At 41.0% G+C, this 17,972-nt stretch overlaps 1 protein-coding gene across 4 annotated transcripts in view; it reads left to right on the forward strand.

Annotated features, from left to right (window-relative positions):
* The window catches only part of dbn1 (drebrin 1), an 88,823-nt gene extending 75,208 nt beyond the window's left edge, over positions 1 to 13,615 (forward strand). For 2 of the 4 annotated variants that reach the window (XM_068715595.1, XM_068715596.1), the window contains exons 7-15: positions 479 to 630; positions 1,450 to 1,507; positions 2,307 to 2,363; positions 2,708 to 2,822; positions 4,842 to 4,970; positions 9,339 to 9,449; positions 9,654 to 10,123; positions 10,232 to 10,331; positions 11,006 to 13,615. In XM_068715595.1, the coding sequence (XP_068571696.1) occupies positions 479 to 630; positions 1,450 to 1,507; positions 2,307 to 2,363; positions 2,708 to 2,822; positions 4,842 to 4,970; positions 9,339 to 9,449; positions 9,654 to 10,123; positions 10,232 to 10,331; positions 11,006 to 11,061 (1,248 nt within the window). In that variant the 3' untranslated portion in view covers positions 11,062 to 13,615. Of the gene's footprint in view, positions 1 to 478; positions 631 to 1,449; positions 1,508 to 2,306; positions 2,364 to 2,707; positions 2,823 to 4,841; positions 4,971 to 9,320; positions 9,450 to 9,653; positions 10,124 to 10,231; positions 10,332 to 11,005 lie in introns of all 4 variants that reach the window. The other 2 variants (XM_068715598.1, XM_068715599.1) reach the window with 2 other exon arrangements.
* Positions 13,616 to 17,972: the final 4,357 nt, after the last annotated feature.

Consider the following 17,972-nt stretch of genomic DNA (forward strand, 5'->3'; position numbering starts at 1 on the left):
AAAGACAATGTAAATACTAGGGCAGCAGTTTTTAGGAATCCTTCATTAAGAAACATTTATCAGGAGTTAATCCTCATTAGCTGAGTTTTAAAGTTTCATTTTTGGAAAAAAAAGCTTATTTGCTTTCTTGCAGAAACTGCAAGATGAGAAGATTGATATCACTCTCAGACACGGGTCTGTGTCAAAATGTCGAAGTGTCTGAGTAGTTTTGGATAAATAAAGCTATTTGAATAAAGCTATGTGAATCCCCGTTGTGTTCGGAGGAGCAGAGTGGAAGTGAAGAACGAAGTCAAACGCTGCCGCGTCCTCCAGCTGCGTTGCCTTCAGCGCGCTTCCAACTAAATGTGAAACGACAGCGTGCTTCTTCCCAGCATCAGAAACTGCAGATGTGAAACGAGTGACTCAATTTGTCGACCGGCAGACAGCGAATCGACGACGCCTTCTGAACATCTTTCCTTTTGCTGTGTTTGCTCTGCAGCGTGAAGAGGAGGTGAGGAAGGAGGAGGAGAAGAAGAAGGTGGCGGAGGAGCGGCAGCGCTTCGAGGAGGAGCGAATGGAGCTGGAGAGGAAAGAGCAGGAGAGCCGAGAGCAGAGGTACCGCGAGAGGGAGAGGCAGATCGAGGAGCACAGGTGAGGAACAGTCAGCGTCATGCTCTGAATTCTAGAAAATCTATTTCAGGATCAACATCTGCAGAACTGGTGTCCCGCTTCATAGAAGCAGCGCTGCGTCTCAATGATGCAAATGACGGATTGATTTAAATCATAATTTGCATATAAATGCAAGTATGAAGTGTTGTTTTGATCCAAATGATAATTTTTTTATTTTATTTTGTAGCACATAATCAATTTTAAATTATATTATTAGCTTTACTACCTTTACCATAAAAGGACAATTCCTCTGTTTGGTAGTGCATGTTTTTAGAAAATAATTTGCCCCTTATTAGACACTTGTTTTGTGTCAAGTTACATAATAATTAATTTAAAAAATAGTCTTAAAATTAGACCAAACAGAGTCCTCATAGAGGGATTTTTTATTGTTGCTAACTTGACTGAAACGGCCTGCTGTTAAAAGACTTCGACACATGTTTCAATAAGATATAGTGACTAATGTGCTCCACCAAACAGTCAAGCAGAACATTAAAGGGTTAAAAAGTCCTGCTCACGAGTCCCTCCTGCCGGCTCGTCGGGGGCTGACAGCATCTCCAGGAACCAGAACTTACATATGTTTTATTGTTTTTGTTTATTTTAAAATGTATACTTTTATCACAAAACACTGACGTTAAAAAGAGTCATCATTTTTAAATCCCAAAGTCAAACTAAGCAACTCACAACAAAACAATCTAGTTTGATGAATAGCACCGCAGGTAAGAGGAAAGATATGTATCTTTTGTTACTTTTTCGGGTGTGTAAAGTGAGGCCTAATCTCTGTGTTCATGTGTGTGAGAGCAGGAAGAAGTTCCTGGAGGAGGAAGAGTCCAAAGAGAGGTTGCGGAGCCAGACCACCATCGTAAGTTTCTGTAATCTCAAATCAGCACTTATGACTCTGCTTATATGGCTCTGATTCTACTTGAATCGTCTCGCTCCTGGAGACTTGCTTCATCCCGTTAGAAGCGTTCAGGCTCCTTGTATGCTTGTGTTTTCTTTCATAGGCTTTAGTTGTTTCTGTTTCTGCTCCCTCTTCCCAACAAAGCATCACTCTACTTCCCAAAAAGACTTGAACGCCTCTGGTTTTTGTCACGCGGTGACACAACAATGAAATCAGTTTGTCTGACAGTGGGGTTTGTATTTGAAGGCAGTGATTATACGCTGTGTGTGTGATTTACCAAAAATGTCAAGTCTGGCAGTGAGAGTGATTCAGTCCATCAGTGTGTGCGTGTGTGTGTGTGTGTGTGTGTGTGTGTGTGTGTGTGTGTGCGGTTTGTTTTTCTCGTCTTGCAATCAGCTGCCTGTTGCGTCGCAGCACAGCTGTGATATTTTCAGCTAATCTCCCGAACATCTTGATCTCCGTCCTTGTGGCGAGTTCACACATGCAGAGCGGTTACGTTGCCTTGTTTAAGAGACTTTAGGTGTCGTTTGTTACTCACCAGCATGTTGTCGATGACTTGTGTGTCCAACTGATGCACATGGAACTGTTCGTCCAAAGATTTAGATTCATGGGCAACTTTGTTTTCATCATCACATCGGTAACAGTTTGTAAAAAACGTTTGGAAAAGTCTTTAAACGCATTGAATGAGGTTTTTACTTTTTGAATTACAGTTTTGCAGCTAGTTCATTTGTTCATTCATTTGTATTCTTCCTCTCTGCAGGCAGCGGAGCCGAGCCTCGACGACCTCAACCTGGACAAGAAGGAGACTGAGGTGGAGGTGAGTGATGTTCCACCAGATATCATATATCAGACGTGTATTAAACCTATTTGTAGATTTTAAGAGTTATAGATTTGTTAGATTAGAATGTAATCTAGGACCTATTATACTGTAGATTCACTGAGCTATGAAGCCTTTTGTGTGAAACAAAGATTTTATATCACGGTAGTTTAAATGTTGAACATCAAAATGAATCTTTTTTTGAATGTATTCCCTTAGTAAACATATTGAGCTGTCCATGCTATATTAAGCTCAATGAATCATTTATGCATCTTCAGTTATTAGCTATATTTGCTCGACATAAACCGGATCCAGACAGTCTATGTTCCTCCGTGTGTTTCCAGGAGGCGAAGGCCATCATCGCTCAGCGGTCAGAAAACCCTCGAGAGTTTTTCAAGCTGAAGGAGAGAGCCATGACCATCAGCGTCGACACCTCACCCGTCTCCATCCACAGGACCGGTAAACTCTCTCAAACTCACCTCACACTCGTCCTCTACGTGGGTCCACTTAATCCTCATCCTCACGTAAACCTGGAACACCTCTGAACCACAAAGAGCGCTAGAAACAACATACAGGGTGTTTTGGAGACCAGACCGCAGAGTAGAGAGGACGTCTGAGGCTGTTATCCATTAATAAGAGGTTTATTCTAATACGTTTTTGTGAGAACATTCTTGTGTCTATGGAACAAAACTCATATAAATAAGGAAAGCTGTGCTCGTCTTAATCCAGGGCAGGAAACAACTGTTGCCTCCAACAAGTACATTTACTCAAGTTCTGTGCTTAAGAGTACAGGTATGTCACAATTGCACTTGAGTATTTCCATTTTATGGTACTTTATACTTGTACTTCATTATATTTCAGAGGAAAATATATTCTTTACTCCACTATATTTTTGATTTTACTAATTTTTTGATTTTTTTAGTTAGGAAACATTTGGTATTCTTACAGTATGCAGCACTAAACTACTAATCTACTCAGTAATAGACGATGTTTAATCAACATTGACAAAGTGCATTTTAAATGATTTTTTTTTTTAATTCTTTCTCATATTTGTTAGTGATAAAAACAGAATATTATTATATTCTAGAATAATATAACACTGTGAAAGGAACTATTCTGAGTACTTTTCTCTTCATACATTTTGCTGATAATACTTTGATAGTAATGATAGTAACATTTTTGAAACTTTTACTTGTAATGCAGTCTTTTTAGGTTGTGATATTTCTGGATCTGAGTACTTCTTCCATCGCTGAGTACAAGCTTCTTAAAATTGTACTTGTGGGTGTGAGGGTTCATGGCATCTGAATCATCACGCGTCAAGTTCCACATGTCATTTATCACGTTCGACATCTCCTCGGCTGCTGTTTCCTTCGAGTCAGACCTCGAAACTGTCGTTCGCAGAGATGCACATTTTTCCCCAAAAAACGTAGGAAAAAGCTTTAAGTTCACATCTGGAACCGCGGCACAAAAGGAGCCGGCACTGTAACAACCAGCAGACGATCTCTCTCCTATCACTGTCGGATGGGCTGCTGTTGAGCCTTGGGGCAAATTTGAACCCCTTACCTTTTTGTTTTTATGTCATTTTAATTTTAATTTGCATTGTTGAATGTTGTTTGTGTGCAGCCTTTGTGTTCGTGACCCTGCTTCACACACAGAGTCAAAATCTCAGTGGCAAGGCTGTAATATCACCTTTTCTTATATATTTACTGTTTCACAATGACTGTCTGGACTTCCTGAATGATCAGGAGATTCACGTCGTCTAAAAACAGTTATTCAGTTTTCAGTGACGTTCCTTCTCTGGGATTCATTATTGTGAAACATGAATCTGCTGCTTCAATGGAGCACAAATGGAAGTTTGACACCTGAGGATAAAACAAAGTGCGTCAGCATTTCATTTCTGCTTAACTGCATGCTTGCTACTGCCAGTTTGTTTAAAGTCACACTAACTACTTTTCTTTCTCTCTCTCTTCTCTCTTTCTGTTTTTTTTCATTGCGGGTTTTCTTCATCCACCTCTTCACTCATTTGACCTCACGTTTGTGTTCACCATCTCCATTCCTTCTTTCCCATTTCACTCACTCCTTCATGTATTTATTCACCCACTCCTCCACTCTGTGATTTCTCCTTTTTGTGGTATTTTTTGTGGAACGACCCTGCTCATTCCATCCTCTGGCACCTTTCTCTTTCTTCTTCATGGGTTTTCACGGGACTCTCTGCCTTTCCCACAATCCTCTCTGCTTCGTCCTTTTTCCTCCGGGGGGGGGGGGGGGGTGAACTTCTTGTGTCTTGACTCTGAGTTCTTCTGTCTTCCTTCTACTCTCTCTCCCTCTCCTACTTTTTGTCTGTCTTGTCTTACTGTCTCGTCCGTCTTCCCTCACACCTCTCTGTCCTGGTGCTTCGCTTCGTGTCCCTGTTACATGTTTGTGTGTGTTTGAATCTTCGTGTGTGTGTGTGTGGCTTTGTGTCGTCTCGACCGCCAGGCCGCTTGGACAGCCCGTTCTTGAAGCAGCAGCACAGTCCCAGCAGCCCCAGTCCGACTCCCCCATCCCGGGGCCTGTCGCCCCACCGCACCCCGCCACACAAACGGACGCAGCCCGCCGCTGCAGCCGGTAGGTACAGCACATAACCGATAAACAGCAGCAGCAGCAGAAGAAGAAGACAGATGGATCCCTCCCCAATCCCCTCCACAGATATGGAGGCTGAAGCGAAACTGCATGTGAATTAAAAATGCGAGAGCTTAAGAAGATAATGTCCAAATGATTAGTCTTCTTCTGGTTGGATGATGCCTCTCAGACCAACACGCTTTGTCTCATTTTTAAGTCCACATGCATTTTCATGATTTCAGTTGTAGCTCCTCATCTTCGTAGTCCACTCCATGTAGCACACACACACACTTCCACACCCCACACATCTGCCCACCAGCCCTTAAAACCACCTCCCGCTGAATTTCCCCTCTAACCCTGCCCTCCGTTCCCCAACACTGACTGAACACTCATCTCTAAATAACTTCTTTAGGTTACATTTTAAAGTAGCTCATTCTCATATTGTCTAGTTATCTATTTTGAAGGATAAGTCGGTTGATATTTTATATTTGTCTTCTTGTCAACAAATCCCATAAAAAAGACCCCAAACCAACAATGAATATACCTGCTAACACATATTGTGTGAGCCTGATATATCTCCTTCCTTTGTGCTATAGAGCTCCAAATTAAACCCAATCAGCCACACTGTTTCACAGGGTGACATGTTCCTTCATTACCATAAATAATACTCATCATAGCACCAAATATTGACTAATCTGCTGCTGAAAATAGTCCCTAACCAATGCACCGTTTCCTGCAAACTACTTCAAAATATAGCGACCAGCTGTTTTAGTCCGCTCTTTTTTAATTAAACTGTACTTTAGTGAGTTGTTTTTAAAGATTTGCGTCTTCAGTGGGAACCAAATTTTGGTCTTTTCATTATTGATGACAATAAGACAAATATAAAATAATGCCATGATTTTCCTTTAAGCGCAGATATTTTGACATCTATCAATTTCACTTTTTGTAAGTACGGTCAATGGTAGCTTATAAACGTATCAAACTCAAAAAAAACAAATAGAGCAAAATTATCCTTAAAAGGAAAGTCAGAAAAGGCAACTAAAGTTGCTGTTTTTGTTAAAAACCAAAGACTGTGTTCGACCTCCTGGACATTAAAAACAAGCCCTTTATTGGCATGAAACCTTTATATATGAAATAAATAAGCTAATAGGCACACAAGCATTTCACTAACTGCTAGTAGATAATGAAATATCCTACTTCAACCTAAACTTTATGGCTGTAAACCATAAAGCTGTTTGTCGGTTTGTGTTATAGATGTTGAGTCTGTCGTCTTCATCCTTTAGATGTCGTCCAGTCAGCTGCTGATGTTGAATTATTTTTGTAAATGTTTGTTTTTTTTCTGTTGTTTTCTGATTCTAAATCAGCAACAAGGTCATTTTTACTTCTCACAGGGAGAATGAACTGTTACTTTAACTACAGAATCTCACTGGTTTTCTATCACCTCCCTTCTCTTCTGATCCTCAATCTCATGCCTCTTCTGATCCTGGATCTGCTTCACCGCTCTGCACACACACACACACACACACACACACACACACACACACACACACACACACACACACACACACTCAAACACACACTGCTCCTGCGGCTTTAAATCCCGACCGACTGACCAAACTGTGAGTGTTTGTGTGTGAATGTGACGCCGTCGAGCCGTCCGTCAGTCGCCACCGTTGTTTGTCGGCCTTTGACTGAATATGGATCTTTGCCCTCTGGCCTCTGTGAAGTTGATCTAGCCGTCATTCTGTTTAAGGATCATAATGGTGATGTGTGTTTCAGCCCATTAACTACAAGCACCAAACACCTGCCAATGTTTTCCTTTAAGAAACCTCCGACATCCAAGAATTCAATTTACAAAATATGCTGTTGAAAAGCCAGCAAGTTGTAAAAATGGGTCTTTAAGGGTCAGTTCACAAAATAGATTTTATATTCTCTCTGACCTTTTGTGGGATCCTACTGTGCAGATGGTTTTGGGTTTTATTTTTTGTCCAGGTTTTGAGATACCTTTCTGCCTTCGCACTAATACAATGGAAAGATGTTGCATTTGTCCTGGACAAAAAGAAAAAGAAACAAACTATCTGCATCAACTAAAGCTAAGTTGTGAAATGTGTTGCTTTGGGTGAATCAACACTTTAAAAAAAACATATGAAATGTTCTGGAACATGAACAGCAATAATGTAGCTACTGGGCAAAATCATGCAAGACCACCTTTGTTATCTGCAGTGTGTGTTATTGCATGTCTGTAATGGCAGATATTATGCTGGGTGGGCAAAGAACCGGTTCATCTGACAACAAAGAAGGTTCTCTGTAATCAATCCTTCTTTTAATATGAAAGGGTATTGACAATCTATCGGTAAAAGATCCATTTTTTTTTTCACCACTACTTCCAGCAATTAGCCTGGATCCCTCAGAGTCTTTTAACCACGAGGTGAACTGGAGAACCCACCAAGCTAGTCCTCGCTGAGCTGGATGTGTTTTGTCATTTTGACGGCGGTCACACATCTCAGTCAGCAGACACCGTTGTTTTCTCATCTGTGGCGTATTGTGCTCACGTCCTCTGGGAAATCCTGTTCTGGTTTCTGAACAGGACGTCTGACTCCGGCAAGCATGAAATCACCGAAAACATCTGAGAGAAAGTGACGTTTTCATCGTGGAAGTGATTCTCTAGACTCTCGCCGTGTTGATGTTTGTCATCATGAGTTGTGTGTTCCTCGATTGTGACTGTGACTCACCCGCAATGTGTCCGTATGCATCGATGGCTTAGCAATGAATGTTCAGAGGATATATGATGGCTGTTTTAATGACTTGCTGGATTGGTAGTGATTGTGTCTTGGGTTTTGGTGACAACTAACCTGGAATATGCCACTGTCCCATTTACCAGTACAGATTTGCGATACTTCCTCTGTCTGTGTGACATGTCCAATGTGTGCTCTAGGCGTCAATTGACAAGTGTCACATGGTAACTCACCCTGAGGTTGTTGCACTTGTCTTGCACTGCAATTCTGCTCAAGACGGCGTTGCCAAGTCTCAAGCGTTTTGCATGAGACGTTCGCTTTCTGGCACAAATATCACACACACTTAAGACAAAGCAACACAGCCATTTCTTGATGAACAAGTCTAGAAGTTTACGGTTATGCTAGTGGCTCTGCGAGACATTTTGGCACAGTGGTACTTTGTGCTAAATATGCTGATGTATAACAGGTTTAATGTCAGCACTCGCTAATTAGAACTAAACAGAAAGTACAGCTGAGGCCGATGGAAATGTCATTATTTTTACAGATATTTAGTCATAAACCAAGGTATGTGACATATTCAAATTGTGCTACATGAAGTCATGAGGATATATCCTGAGGGGAACATGCATGCCTGCACCGAATGTCACATGGCAATCCATCCAATAGTTCTCGAGACATTTCACTCAAGTCCACAAATAGGGACTACAGATGAGAATTAGCTTAAAGCTATAATCTGGTACGGTGCATCAAATGGTCCCTTTTAAATTGAAGCTCATAGTGGCACTAGAAGAAAAGTCAGGATCACCAAAGTGTTCAGTAAAAACATCCTCTGGGGACAATGAGTGTCTCTACCCAAATTTGTCACAATACGTTTTGTAGATTATGAAATAGTCAACTGGATATTTAAAATATAAAAATCGTCCTGCTGGTGGCACTAGATGAAAAGCCAGCGGATCAACAAAGGGATCAATCGTTAGGGTTCAACCTCTGGTCACCGTAACTTTCTGAACCAAATTTCATGGCAATCCATTGGATGGTTGTTGAAATATTTCAGTCTGGATCAACGAGTTCAACCAGCCGCCTGATCTGCAGACTGACGTCTCTAGAGCCAAGCTGCTAGAATAAAATGCTAAAAAATACAACTTTGAATGTGATTAAGGAGTCCTTCAGACAGTTTGGTGATGTCACCAACTCGAGTCACAACAAGTCTGGTTAGCTCAGTGACTGTGTCTGTTTGCTGTTCCTGTGATGGAAAAAGTGATGTGATTGCTGTGATTTTGTCCGCTGCTGGATGCGTTGAAGTAACACAGGATATGATTGGAGGTCAGATATCTGCCTCTGATCTTATCTAATCTGATTCTAGATAAATCAACAAAGAAACCGACTCAATCTGCCTTTCAGTAGACTTTCTAAAAACAGATTGATGTTCATTATTCCAAATCCAGGCATATTTTTGACAAAACAAACCACCAGTTGTGGTCTTTCAGTTCAGCATTCTGTGTTACAGATGTTCAACACATCTGGTTTATGAGTGTAATTATATTACTGAAGGACAATTTTTGGTGAATATGTTTTGCTCTGTGCCTTTTTTCGATGTCGTTGTGCCATTCTGTCCCTCTAGGGGACGATGACGATGAAGCAAGCACAGATCGCAACATGGCCGCCGTGTCGCCCATTCCTAAAATAGTCACCCCGTCCATCAAAGAGGACTTGTGCAGGGAGGAGGAGGAGGACTGCAGAGACGAGTGGGGTAAGAGTGAAAGAGAAATCAGTGTTGAAATAAAGTCACTGAGATGCTGCTGAAACAAAGGTTCGATGCATCCTTCTACTAAATGTCCTGTCAAGGTAGATGTTTACACATCTTTTGATCTGCAAATCAAATCAACGTGTGGCTGTGTTAAGACAAAATACAGGAATTTAATTGGTGTTCTGTTTGTTTTTTTTTCTCCACCAGATTCGGAACCAAAACAGGAGCAGAAACCGCCGGTGCAGGAGTCAGCACCCACCAAGCCCGTGCAGAGCGTCGCCCCGCAGGCCCGCGACTCCTCCGGCTTCTCTGTGTGGGAGTCCGGGACAGACAGCCTGGTCAACCTGTGGGACAGCAGCTCCGACCCTCCCCCCAGCCGCTCCCAGACCTCCCAGTCCTCCAATCTGGTGGACCTGATGGGTGACGTTGGTGTTCCACCGGGCACTAGCGGCAAGCCTCAGCCCCTCCTCAGCTTCGACGAGATGATGGACGGGACCTTCTGCTCGGCCACCGGCGCCGAGGACGACCCCGCCAGTCTTGTGGACGTGATGGGCTCCGACCAGATGACCCTCAGCTACCAGCATGCACTGCAGCATGCATCCGGGGAAAAGAAGGAGCTGGTCGATGGACAGCGGCTGATGACCAATGGGGAGACGCTGCTGAAAGAAGGGACTCAGGTCAGAACGTTTATTAATGATCATGCATATATTTTGAAAAGATGCTTTCTGTCTTTCTCTCTGTTAATAGTTTTCCTTCTCCTTCTATTTGTCTGATGCTTCTTATAGGCGAGTGAGGGCTACTTCAGCCAATCACAGGAGGAAGAATTTGGCCAATCAGAAGAGTCCTCGGCTAAACCTGCGCCTGTCTTTTATAACAAGCCACCAGGTGAGATACTTGATGATGAAATGACTTTAAATTCTTAAATATTATAAGGTAATAATCAACCCCAGGGATTTTTATTCGGAGCATATTCAGCAGTTCACTTGTTGTTCTGATAAAAAAAAAAGAGTAATGTACATTTTTCCACAGCACTAATTCCATCAGTCATGCCATATTCACCACTCCATACTCTCACTTTCGATTGCTTTTTAGTTACCGTCAATACTCAACACTTCCTGCACAAATGTTTCAAATTAAAAGCTCTATCAGCTCAACGGGCATAGTCTCTTACGTTCGTGGTAGGCTTTTATTGTGGAAAATGTGGAAGAAAAGGAAGGGATTGGCAATGATAAATTAATGAAAACAGTATGTTTGTGTTAAAAAGAGAAAGTGTGGAGCATGTCATGAATCTCTTGTTAAACTAATAATATTAGTGCTGTGGAAATGTATATTAAGCTGAATTCTCCAAGATAGATGGAAAAGATGTCCAATGATGCTTTTGGATCGCAGCGTTTCTATTATTGCGTCCACCCCACATATATCCACGAGGGTTGGCTGAATATAAGAAACACCTCTGTATAATGCAGTCGCGCCATATCAGCGCCATCACACCAGAAAATAACAACACAATAGTTGTATTTTAGAGAATAAACCAATAAACGGTGTTTTTGTGTGTTCAGAGATTGACATTACGTGCTGGGACACGGACCCCGTGGTCGACGACGATGATGACTAACCAGCCAATCAGACACCACCACAGGACCAAGAGGAAGTAGGAAGTGCGCTTCACGAAGAAACTGATTTTCTTTTTTTTTTCTAAAAAACAAAAACACAAACAAACAAAAAAAAAAAGTAACAATAATAACGAATCTTGCATCAAAATTACTTCTGTATTATCTTTTAGAGGAAAACAAAACAGTAGCCAACAGAAGAAGAAGAAAGACGGGGTTTGAGTTGTCTTTAAGGATGGTTTGAAGGCTCAGTTATGGGCTTTTTTCTGTGTTTGTTGTTTTATTTATTTGTTTTTTTTTTCTTCTTTTTTTTCTTTGCTATGCAGATGTAATAGCTTGGAATGGGGGGACTTTTACTTTTACGATTTATTACACCTTAACGTAGCGCACTGCTGCATATTAGAGACAATGAAGCCCAGTGTGTGACAGGCGGCCAACACACCTAGTCTGTAGAGCTTTAATAACACCCTATAAAACTAATACAGTGGATCATTACAGCATCTTCACTCTCTGATTCTTTTCTTACCTCTTTTTTCACCTCCCTCCTCCCTGCTGCCTTTCCTCCAGAAATATTCTCCCCTGCAAGTCAGTTAATCTTGTATTTAGCCCTCGCTTTAATCAGAGAAAGGTGAAACATTTTATTTATTGTGGTGTATCTGAACAGCTGATGGGACCCTGAAGAAATCTATTCAGTCAAATTGTGGCTCCGGTTTTTTTTTCCTTTTTTTTCGCTCCTTTTGTATGATTTTAAGACTGAATTCAAGATTAAATGGCTTGTACATCTGGTTGCTTTTTTTCAGTGCACTTTTACTTCTGTTTCTGCCTCCTCGTAGGTCAACTGCAGCTTCTCAATCAAACCCTCCCCTCTGGTTCTATAAAGTTCATCCTTTTTATCCCACTTATATATTTACACGGCAAAAGATAAAAAAAAAAGCTCTTCATCTAATCTAGATGAATATACTGTAGATATTTTTCCAGTTTTGTAGGAGAGTTTGGCTTTAAGATAATGAACATGAAGCCACATTCAGCTTGTGCACAGCACGGAAAAAACAAACAAACAATGAATCCTTTGTATGATTCTTCTGAACTTTCTCCAAAAGCTAAAAATAAGACTTTTTCACCAGGCCCTTCGTAATGTGGGCACTTTTGGACCGCAGTGAGCACAGCTCCTGTTCAGAGTAGAGGAGGTTTGGGAAGCAGGAAGCCTGCCTTTTCCTTATTTTTTCAAAAGAAAAAAATGTTTTAATGTTATTTTCTGTCAGTTCGGCCTTATTGTTCCACTCAGACTGAGGCTGAGTTAGCTGCTGGGTGACGGAGGGAGGGTGGGATGAAACAGCTGGAAGCAAACCTGGGCCACACGGTGTTTGCAAATATGATTTTTTTACGACTTTGTTTCAATCTGCATGGAGAACCAGATGTTCACGATTGATCACATTTGATCGTGTCAAGTAAGCTGTCAAAATCGAGTCAATCTAATTTATAGATACCAGTTTATCTGGGGATCTCTTCACAGCCAGCATCGACAGGAAGAACAATTACATCAGTCAATAACTCCTTTTAAATCTACATGAGGAATGTATGACAATATAAAAGATTTAACTTAACTCAGCCTCTTCTGCTTCCACTCTTAAGTTCCTCAGTTTTATAGAAAGTGCAATAATCAGCAGAACACCCCCTTTAAGGGCTCAGTAAAGTTAGTCGGAACGCCACCATCAAAAGGGAGACTTTATCATTTTTGTAGCACCTAAACAGGATAAAGTCATCTGTGGAAGTATTTCTGCAGAGTGAGGCTCTGTTTGGTAGAAACGCAGAGATCCAGAGGGCAGAGGAGACCGAGCTGATGAGCCGAAGTATAAGAAGAAGTAGCCTGTGGGGGAAAAAAAAAAGACGAAAGTTGCTCGGCCAACATGTCTGCAATGTGCGACAATGAGATTTCAAAACGTTTCTGACATCTGTCACTCCAAGCAGCGTCAAACAAAAGCTAAACTTCTCAATTCCTCTCTGACCCCACGTCTGCTGCCTGACTGCTTTTGTTCTGTGCCATGCAAAAAAACAGTACCATATGTATTTTATTTTTATTTTTTATTGATGCAATATTTAGTTGCCCTGAAAACTGGAGTGCGAGGTGTGGGCGGGGCTGAGACGGGAGGAGGTGTGTGTGTTTTTAATACCTGTCAAAAAGTGTGCTAGAATTGATTTTCAGGACCTTTTTGAATATTAGCAACAACATTGTTAGTTTTTTGTTTTTTTTGCTGTAAATTCCTGTAGAAAATAAAAACTCCTAGGCAATAATAACACGTGTATGTGTGTGTAGAGCACCTGGATACTTTGTGTGTGTGTGTGTGTGTGTGTGTGTGTTCACCAGACAGGAAGAGTTCATCTGCAGATTATTTGGGGCGTTCGCTCGGGCGTTACGATGCTTTTGGGGACCTGGTTTGATTTATACCTCTGCATCCTAAATGATCAGGTGACAGGAGGAGAACGCGCTCACATCCAACATCCGCCTCAATTTATTAAATCCTGTAAAATTAGTGAATAAATACGCAACCCTTGAATTCATTTCTGTACCATCATTCATATCTGTGTTGCCCGGGAAGCATTCATTTCGTCGTTTGCAGATTAAAATAAATCTAGAAATAGTAAAAAAACTGTTTGCACTCTATATAGATAATAGGCAGGAATAAACATTATTGTAGTATATAATGGAATATCCAATAAATACAGAGAAAACAGCTACCACAATAATGTAAAAATATTATTAGTAATGACAAATCGTATCACTTAGGATGATGCAGTCCCATACATCGTTACACGGTTGGAAGGTTCTTTATATCAACAGCAAGTATTTTAACTAATTAATGAATATCTTTTCCCCAGATTTAAGCTAGACTTCTAGATGGAACCCATGAATGTGGAAAGAGAGAAAAGGTAAAATTAAAAAAAGGAAGCATGGAAACAGCTTGAGCTCCTGGTAAGTTTTGAAATTGATGATCGTGAGAGTGGCATTTGTGCACCAATTAAAGAAGGAAAGTCAGCTGAACAGAGGACCGTGAAACATGTCTGTGATTGGAGATATTGTTGATCAGCTGTTTTCAGGGTCTCACAATTTCTAGCACTGTAAAAATGTGGACAGCAAAAAAAAAAAAAGGTAAATATGCTCCAAAACACATGGAACAACCTTCCTTTTGTTTAGTGACATAGTGGTTGTCGAAGGAACTTGAGTTTATGTCACGTCCGTCGTAGTTTGCACTGTTACAACCATGAGCTGCCAGCCCCCCCCCCCCCCCGTCGACATGTTGAGAGCCGTTGAGAGGCAATCAAGATGCTCACACTCTGGGATTGTTCCTCTCTTTAATTGGTGTATAAGCCCGACTGACCCCTGTGGCATAGTTACAAAAAGTTGCAATCAAAGACGGGCTATTTATGGAGAGATATGCATGTTGTGCGCATGTATACTTCAGCTTTCAGAATCAGTAACCAACCGTTTGTTGTCCAAACTATGTCTTATAAACAAAGTATTTTAACAATAAATTTGTACAAATATACACCCTCTGTAAATATACAAGTGAGTTGGGTTCAATAGATCCAGGATCATTTCCTCGTCAGTCTACAGTAACATGATTGTGATCCCTGGACACAAGAAATCCAGAGCTTTCTAAAACCTCTAAATGCACCTTGACTCGAAAGACACGGCGCCGTCTATGGGTGGTGAGACAAAGCAATCGAACTTCACATTTTACTGTCACACCGGCACAAATCTATCTTCTTGCCAAAACATTTCTTCGCGGCGTATGTTATATTCGTTAAAAAAAAATAGCAGATTTGTGTTACATGCAAGTGCTAGAGTAAAGTAGGGGCTGCTGGGAAGTGAGATTGGGCCTTAGGGAGGAGTAAGCAGCCATCTAAGTCAAGTATGACTGCCTAGTGCTGGTGTGAGCTCTGGATGTTCGTGGCCACCTGGTGGCCATATTGAAGTAATTACATCAACAAGCCTTATATCATTTTATTCAACTTGCTTAGACAAATCCGTGGATATCTTATTGATTGTGGACCGCAGCATTTATCCAATTATCTGCCTGTATAGCATGGAGCTCTTCAGTCATATGAATATTGATTAATCCTATTTGTGTTCTATTACTATTTCAATGTGTTTTGGGAAAATTGTGTTGTTTGTAACATAGCGATATGGAAATGAATAAATGTTTTGAAGTAAAACTCCCTGTTAACAGTCAATATGTAAACGTAGCCAAAACATGGAGGCCGCCTTAAATCTTATAATGGTAATATTGCCTTTGAAATTTAGATTACGTACTAGGCGGAGATACAAATCTTATTTTTAATTTATTGCTTCTCCATTTTCTCTGGAATGGTAATATAAATAGCTTTACCAGATATACTCATGTAAGCCTTTTGGTTCCTGATTCACTTTCGGTACATTATTTTAGGCTCTGGTTTAACAGGTTAAGGATTTTGTCCGAAGAAAAAGGGCAGCATAAGATGTCAGCAAATGCCCCAAAAACAGCACATTTTTACATTCAAGTGACAAAACCCTCTAGCGGACGAAGGAATTATGACTCTTGTCCACTCGGAACAAAGGAGGAAGTTGTGAGGAATGTGCCAGCAGCGGGGAAAGTATACGTGCCGGCTGTGAGAGGTGTTTGACCAGAACAATGGGTTAGCAGCCAAGGGGGAGCTTATTGGATTTCAGCCAATCGCGGAGCTGATCGATAGGCTGAGGAATGTAACTTTAGGGGGACAAGAGACCTTTAAATCCGAGGAGAGAATCAGACCTCCTCCTGACCATGGGGCAGACATAGTGTCTGTCGCGTGGCCCGGACGGGGCCTCACTTTCATGAAATTTATATGTTTGTTTTGTTATTAATAGTGTATTCGGTTTGTAACTGTTTTGCTTCAGTAGTTATTAAATATCTTTTGATTTTGATTTTAACTCGAACCAGCAGATTTTTTTGTGGGAGACATGCGGCCTTCCTTTTTGTCTAGGAGAGTTGAGACCCTAACAGAGTCAGGTGACGTTGTTATAGAGCCAAAAAGGAGGTCAAGGTCACTGGATGGAACAACAAAACAACTTCAACATGACACCGCTCTTCATTTCATGTTTCCCAACCAACAATCAACATTGATTTCTTTTAACCACGACCACGAACATTCACTAACATTAACCACACGGTTATTATTGTAAGCGTGGAGATTAGGGTCTTCATTTTAAACCACAACGTTTCCCTAATCATGATGTTTTTGTGTCTAATTCTGACCAAACCTTATCCATAGCTGCCCAAGATGAGAAAACACGGTTCATTTTTGCAGCTGAGGTTTGTAGCCATTGTCCTGTTGATGAGGGCTTCAGATGAGAACATACTGGAGTGTGTCGTTCTGAAGGGCAGATATGAATGATGCATTCAGTCGTTTCATTTCGAGGACTTGATTGGAGGACACTTATTGGAAACATCACGACTCCAAGAAGAAATCTGGCAGCATGGCCGGAAACTAATTTCTAGTTGAGATCCAAAACATGTTCTCATTAAAGTGTGTCCAGATTGTAGAGCCCTCTGAGGCTATACAAAATAAATTGATTAAAGGCATCGTTACTCAAAGAAAGAATGAGCTCATTTAGAGCTACACATGTTCACTGCAGCCACAATGAAAACGTTTGGCTCAGAGGTATTCAGCAGAACTTCCTAACTAACATTACATAAAAAAATAGATTGAAAGTTAAATGATCTGAATAGTTATTGTAGTTCACAGGTCGACCACTAGATGGCCCCGTTGTCTTTCCTTTCCACTGCTGGACTACCTCTGAGCTGTAGCTCTCTGAGAGGATGTTTGTCCGTTTTCTGTTCTCCTCTTCTACCGTTTCACCCCCATCTTAATGAACAAATAACAGTTTTGTCATAATAATCTGTAATCTCTGTGGCACTTTTCCCTTCTGTTGATGTTTGGAATAGATTTCCCAGGATGCAATTCTCCCAAACATGACTTCAGACGGACAGTTTTACCCGCCAGGAAGGTCAAAATCCAATCAGACAGATGGGGAAGTAAAGTATTTTCCTCTAAGCACATAGCTGCAGCACTTATGTCTCCCAGTTTTGCATGAAGAGGGTCGTCTTTAAATTACTTCAGTTAGCTGAACTCTCCCTCCGTTAACCAAGGTACCATGGCAACGACCGTGAGGTCTATTAAATCTGATCATTTTGTACTTGTCATTCATCATCATGGCATGATTAACAGGTTCAGGAGCAGCCTGATTCCCAGCTGCAGCCCTTCAATTTAAGCTTTAAGGTCCCACATTATTCAGGTTTCATGATTTTGAAGCCATAGTTCAAAATGGGTTTCTTAAATTGAATGATTTTACACATTATAGCTGCTCACGTCGTCACTGCTGCTCACGTAAACCTGCAGATTGGAGGTTTTCCAGGTCAGAAGCTCTAAACTGGGCAGACTGGAGGTGATAAAGGAACCAGTAGGCCTTTGTCACAGCAGACATTTTGACTCGTCATAGCAGGAAAAGCACATAACGATGGCTCTGCTCTAATTAATGCACTTATTGTAAGTCGCTTTGGATAAAAGCGTCTGCTAAATGACTGTAATGTAATGTAATGTAATGTAATTAAGTGTTCCAGTGAGTGTGACAGTGAACCTGCGTGCACAATACAACCCTGCATTCAAAGCAGCTATATTAAATTCAGCCAACATTACTTTGATTATTTACACCTGTGCTTTTATTCAACTATTGTCTAAAAACACCTGTACTGATTTAACATATTTGATCAGGTATCAGTACTTGATTTTAAACATTTCTCCTCATGTCTCTTCTTTGAGTAAAAGACAGGAGCAATGAAGGTAAAAATCAGTCCAGTATTTGCATGTAAAATAGCTTATTTTATTCATCCGTGTACTG

This window comes from Cebidichthys violaceus, unplaced genomic scaffold (genome assembly GCF_023349555.1).
Source record: "Cebidichthys violaceus isolate CVI_PGR_0920_01 unplaced genomic scaffold, fCebVio1.0.p SCAF_20, whole genome shotgun sequence".
NCBI lineage: Eukaryota > Metazoa > Chordata > Actinopteri > Perciformes > Stichaeidae > Cebidichthys > Cebidichthys violaceus.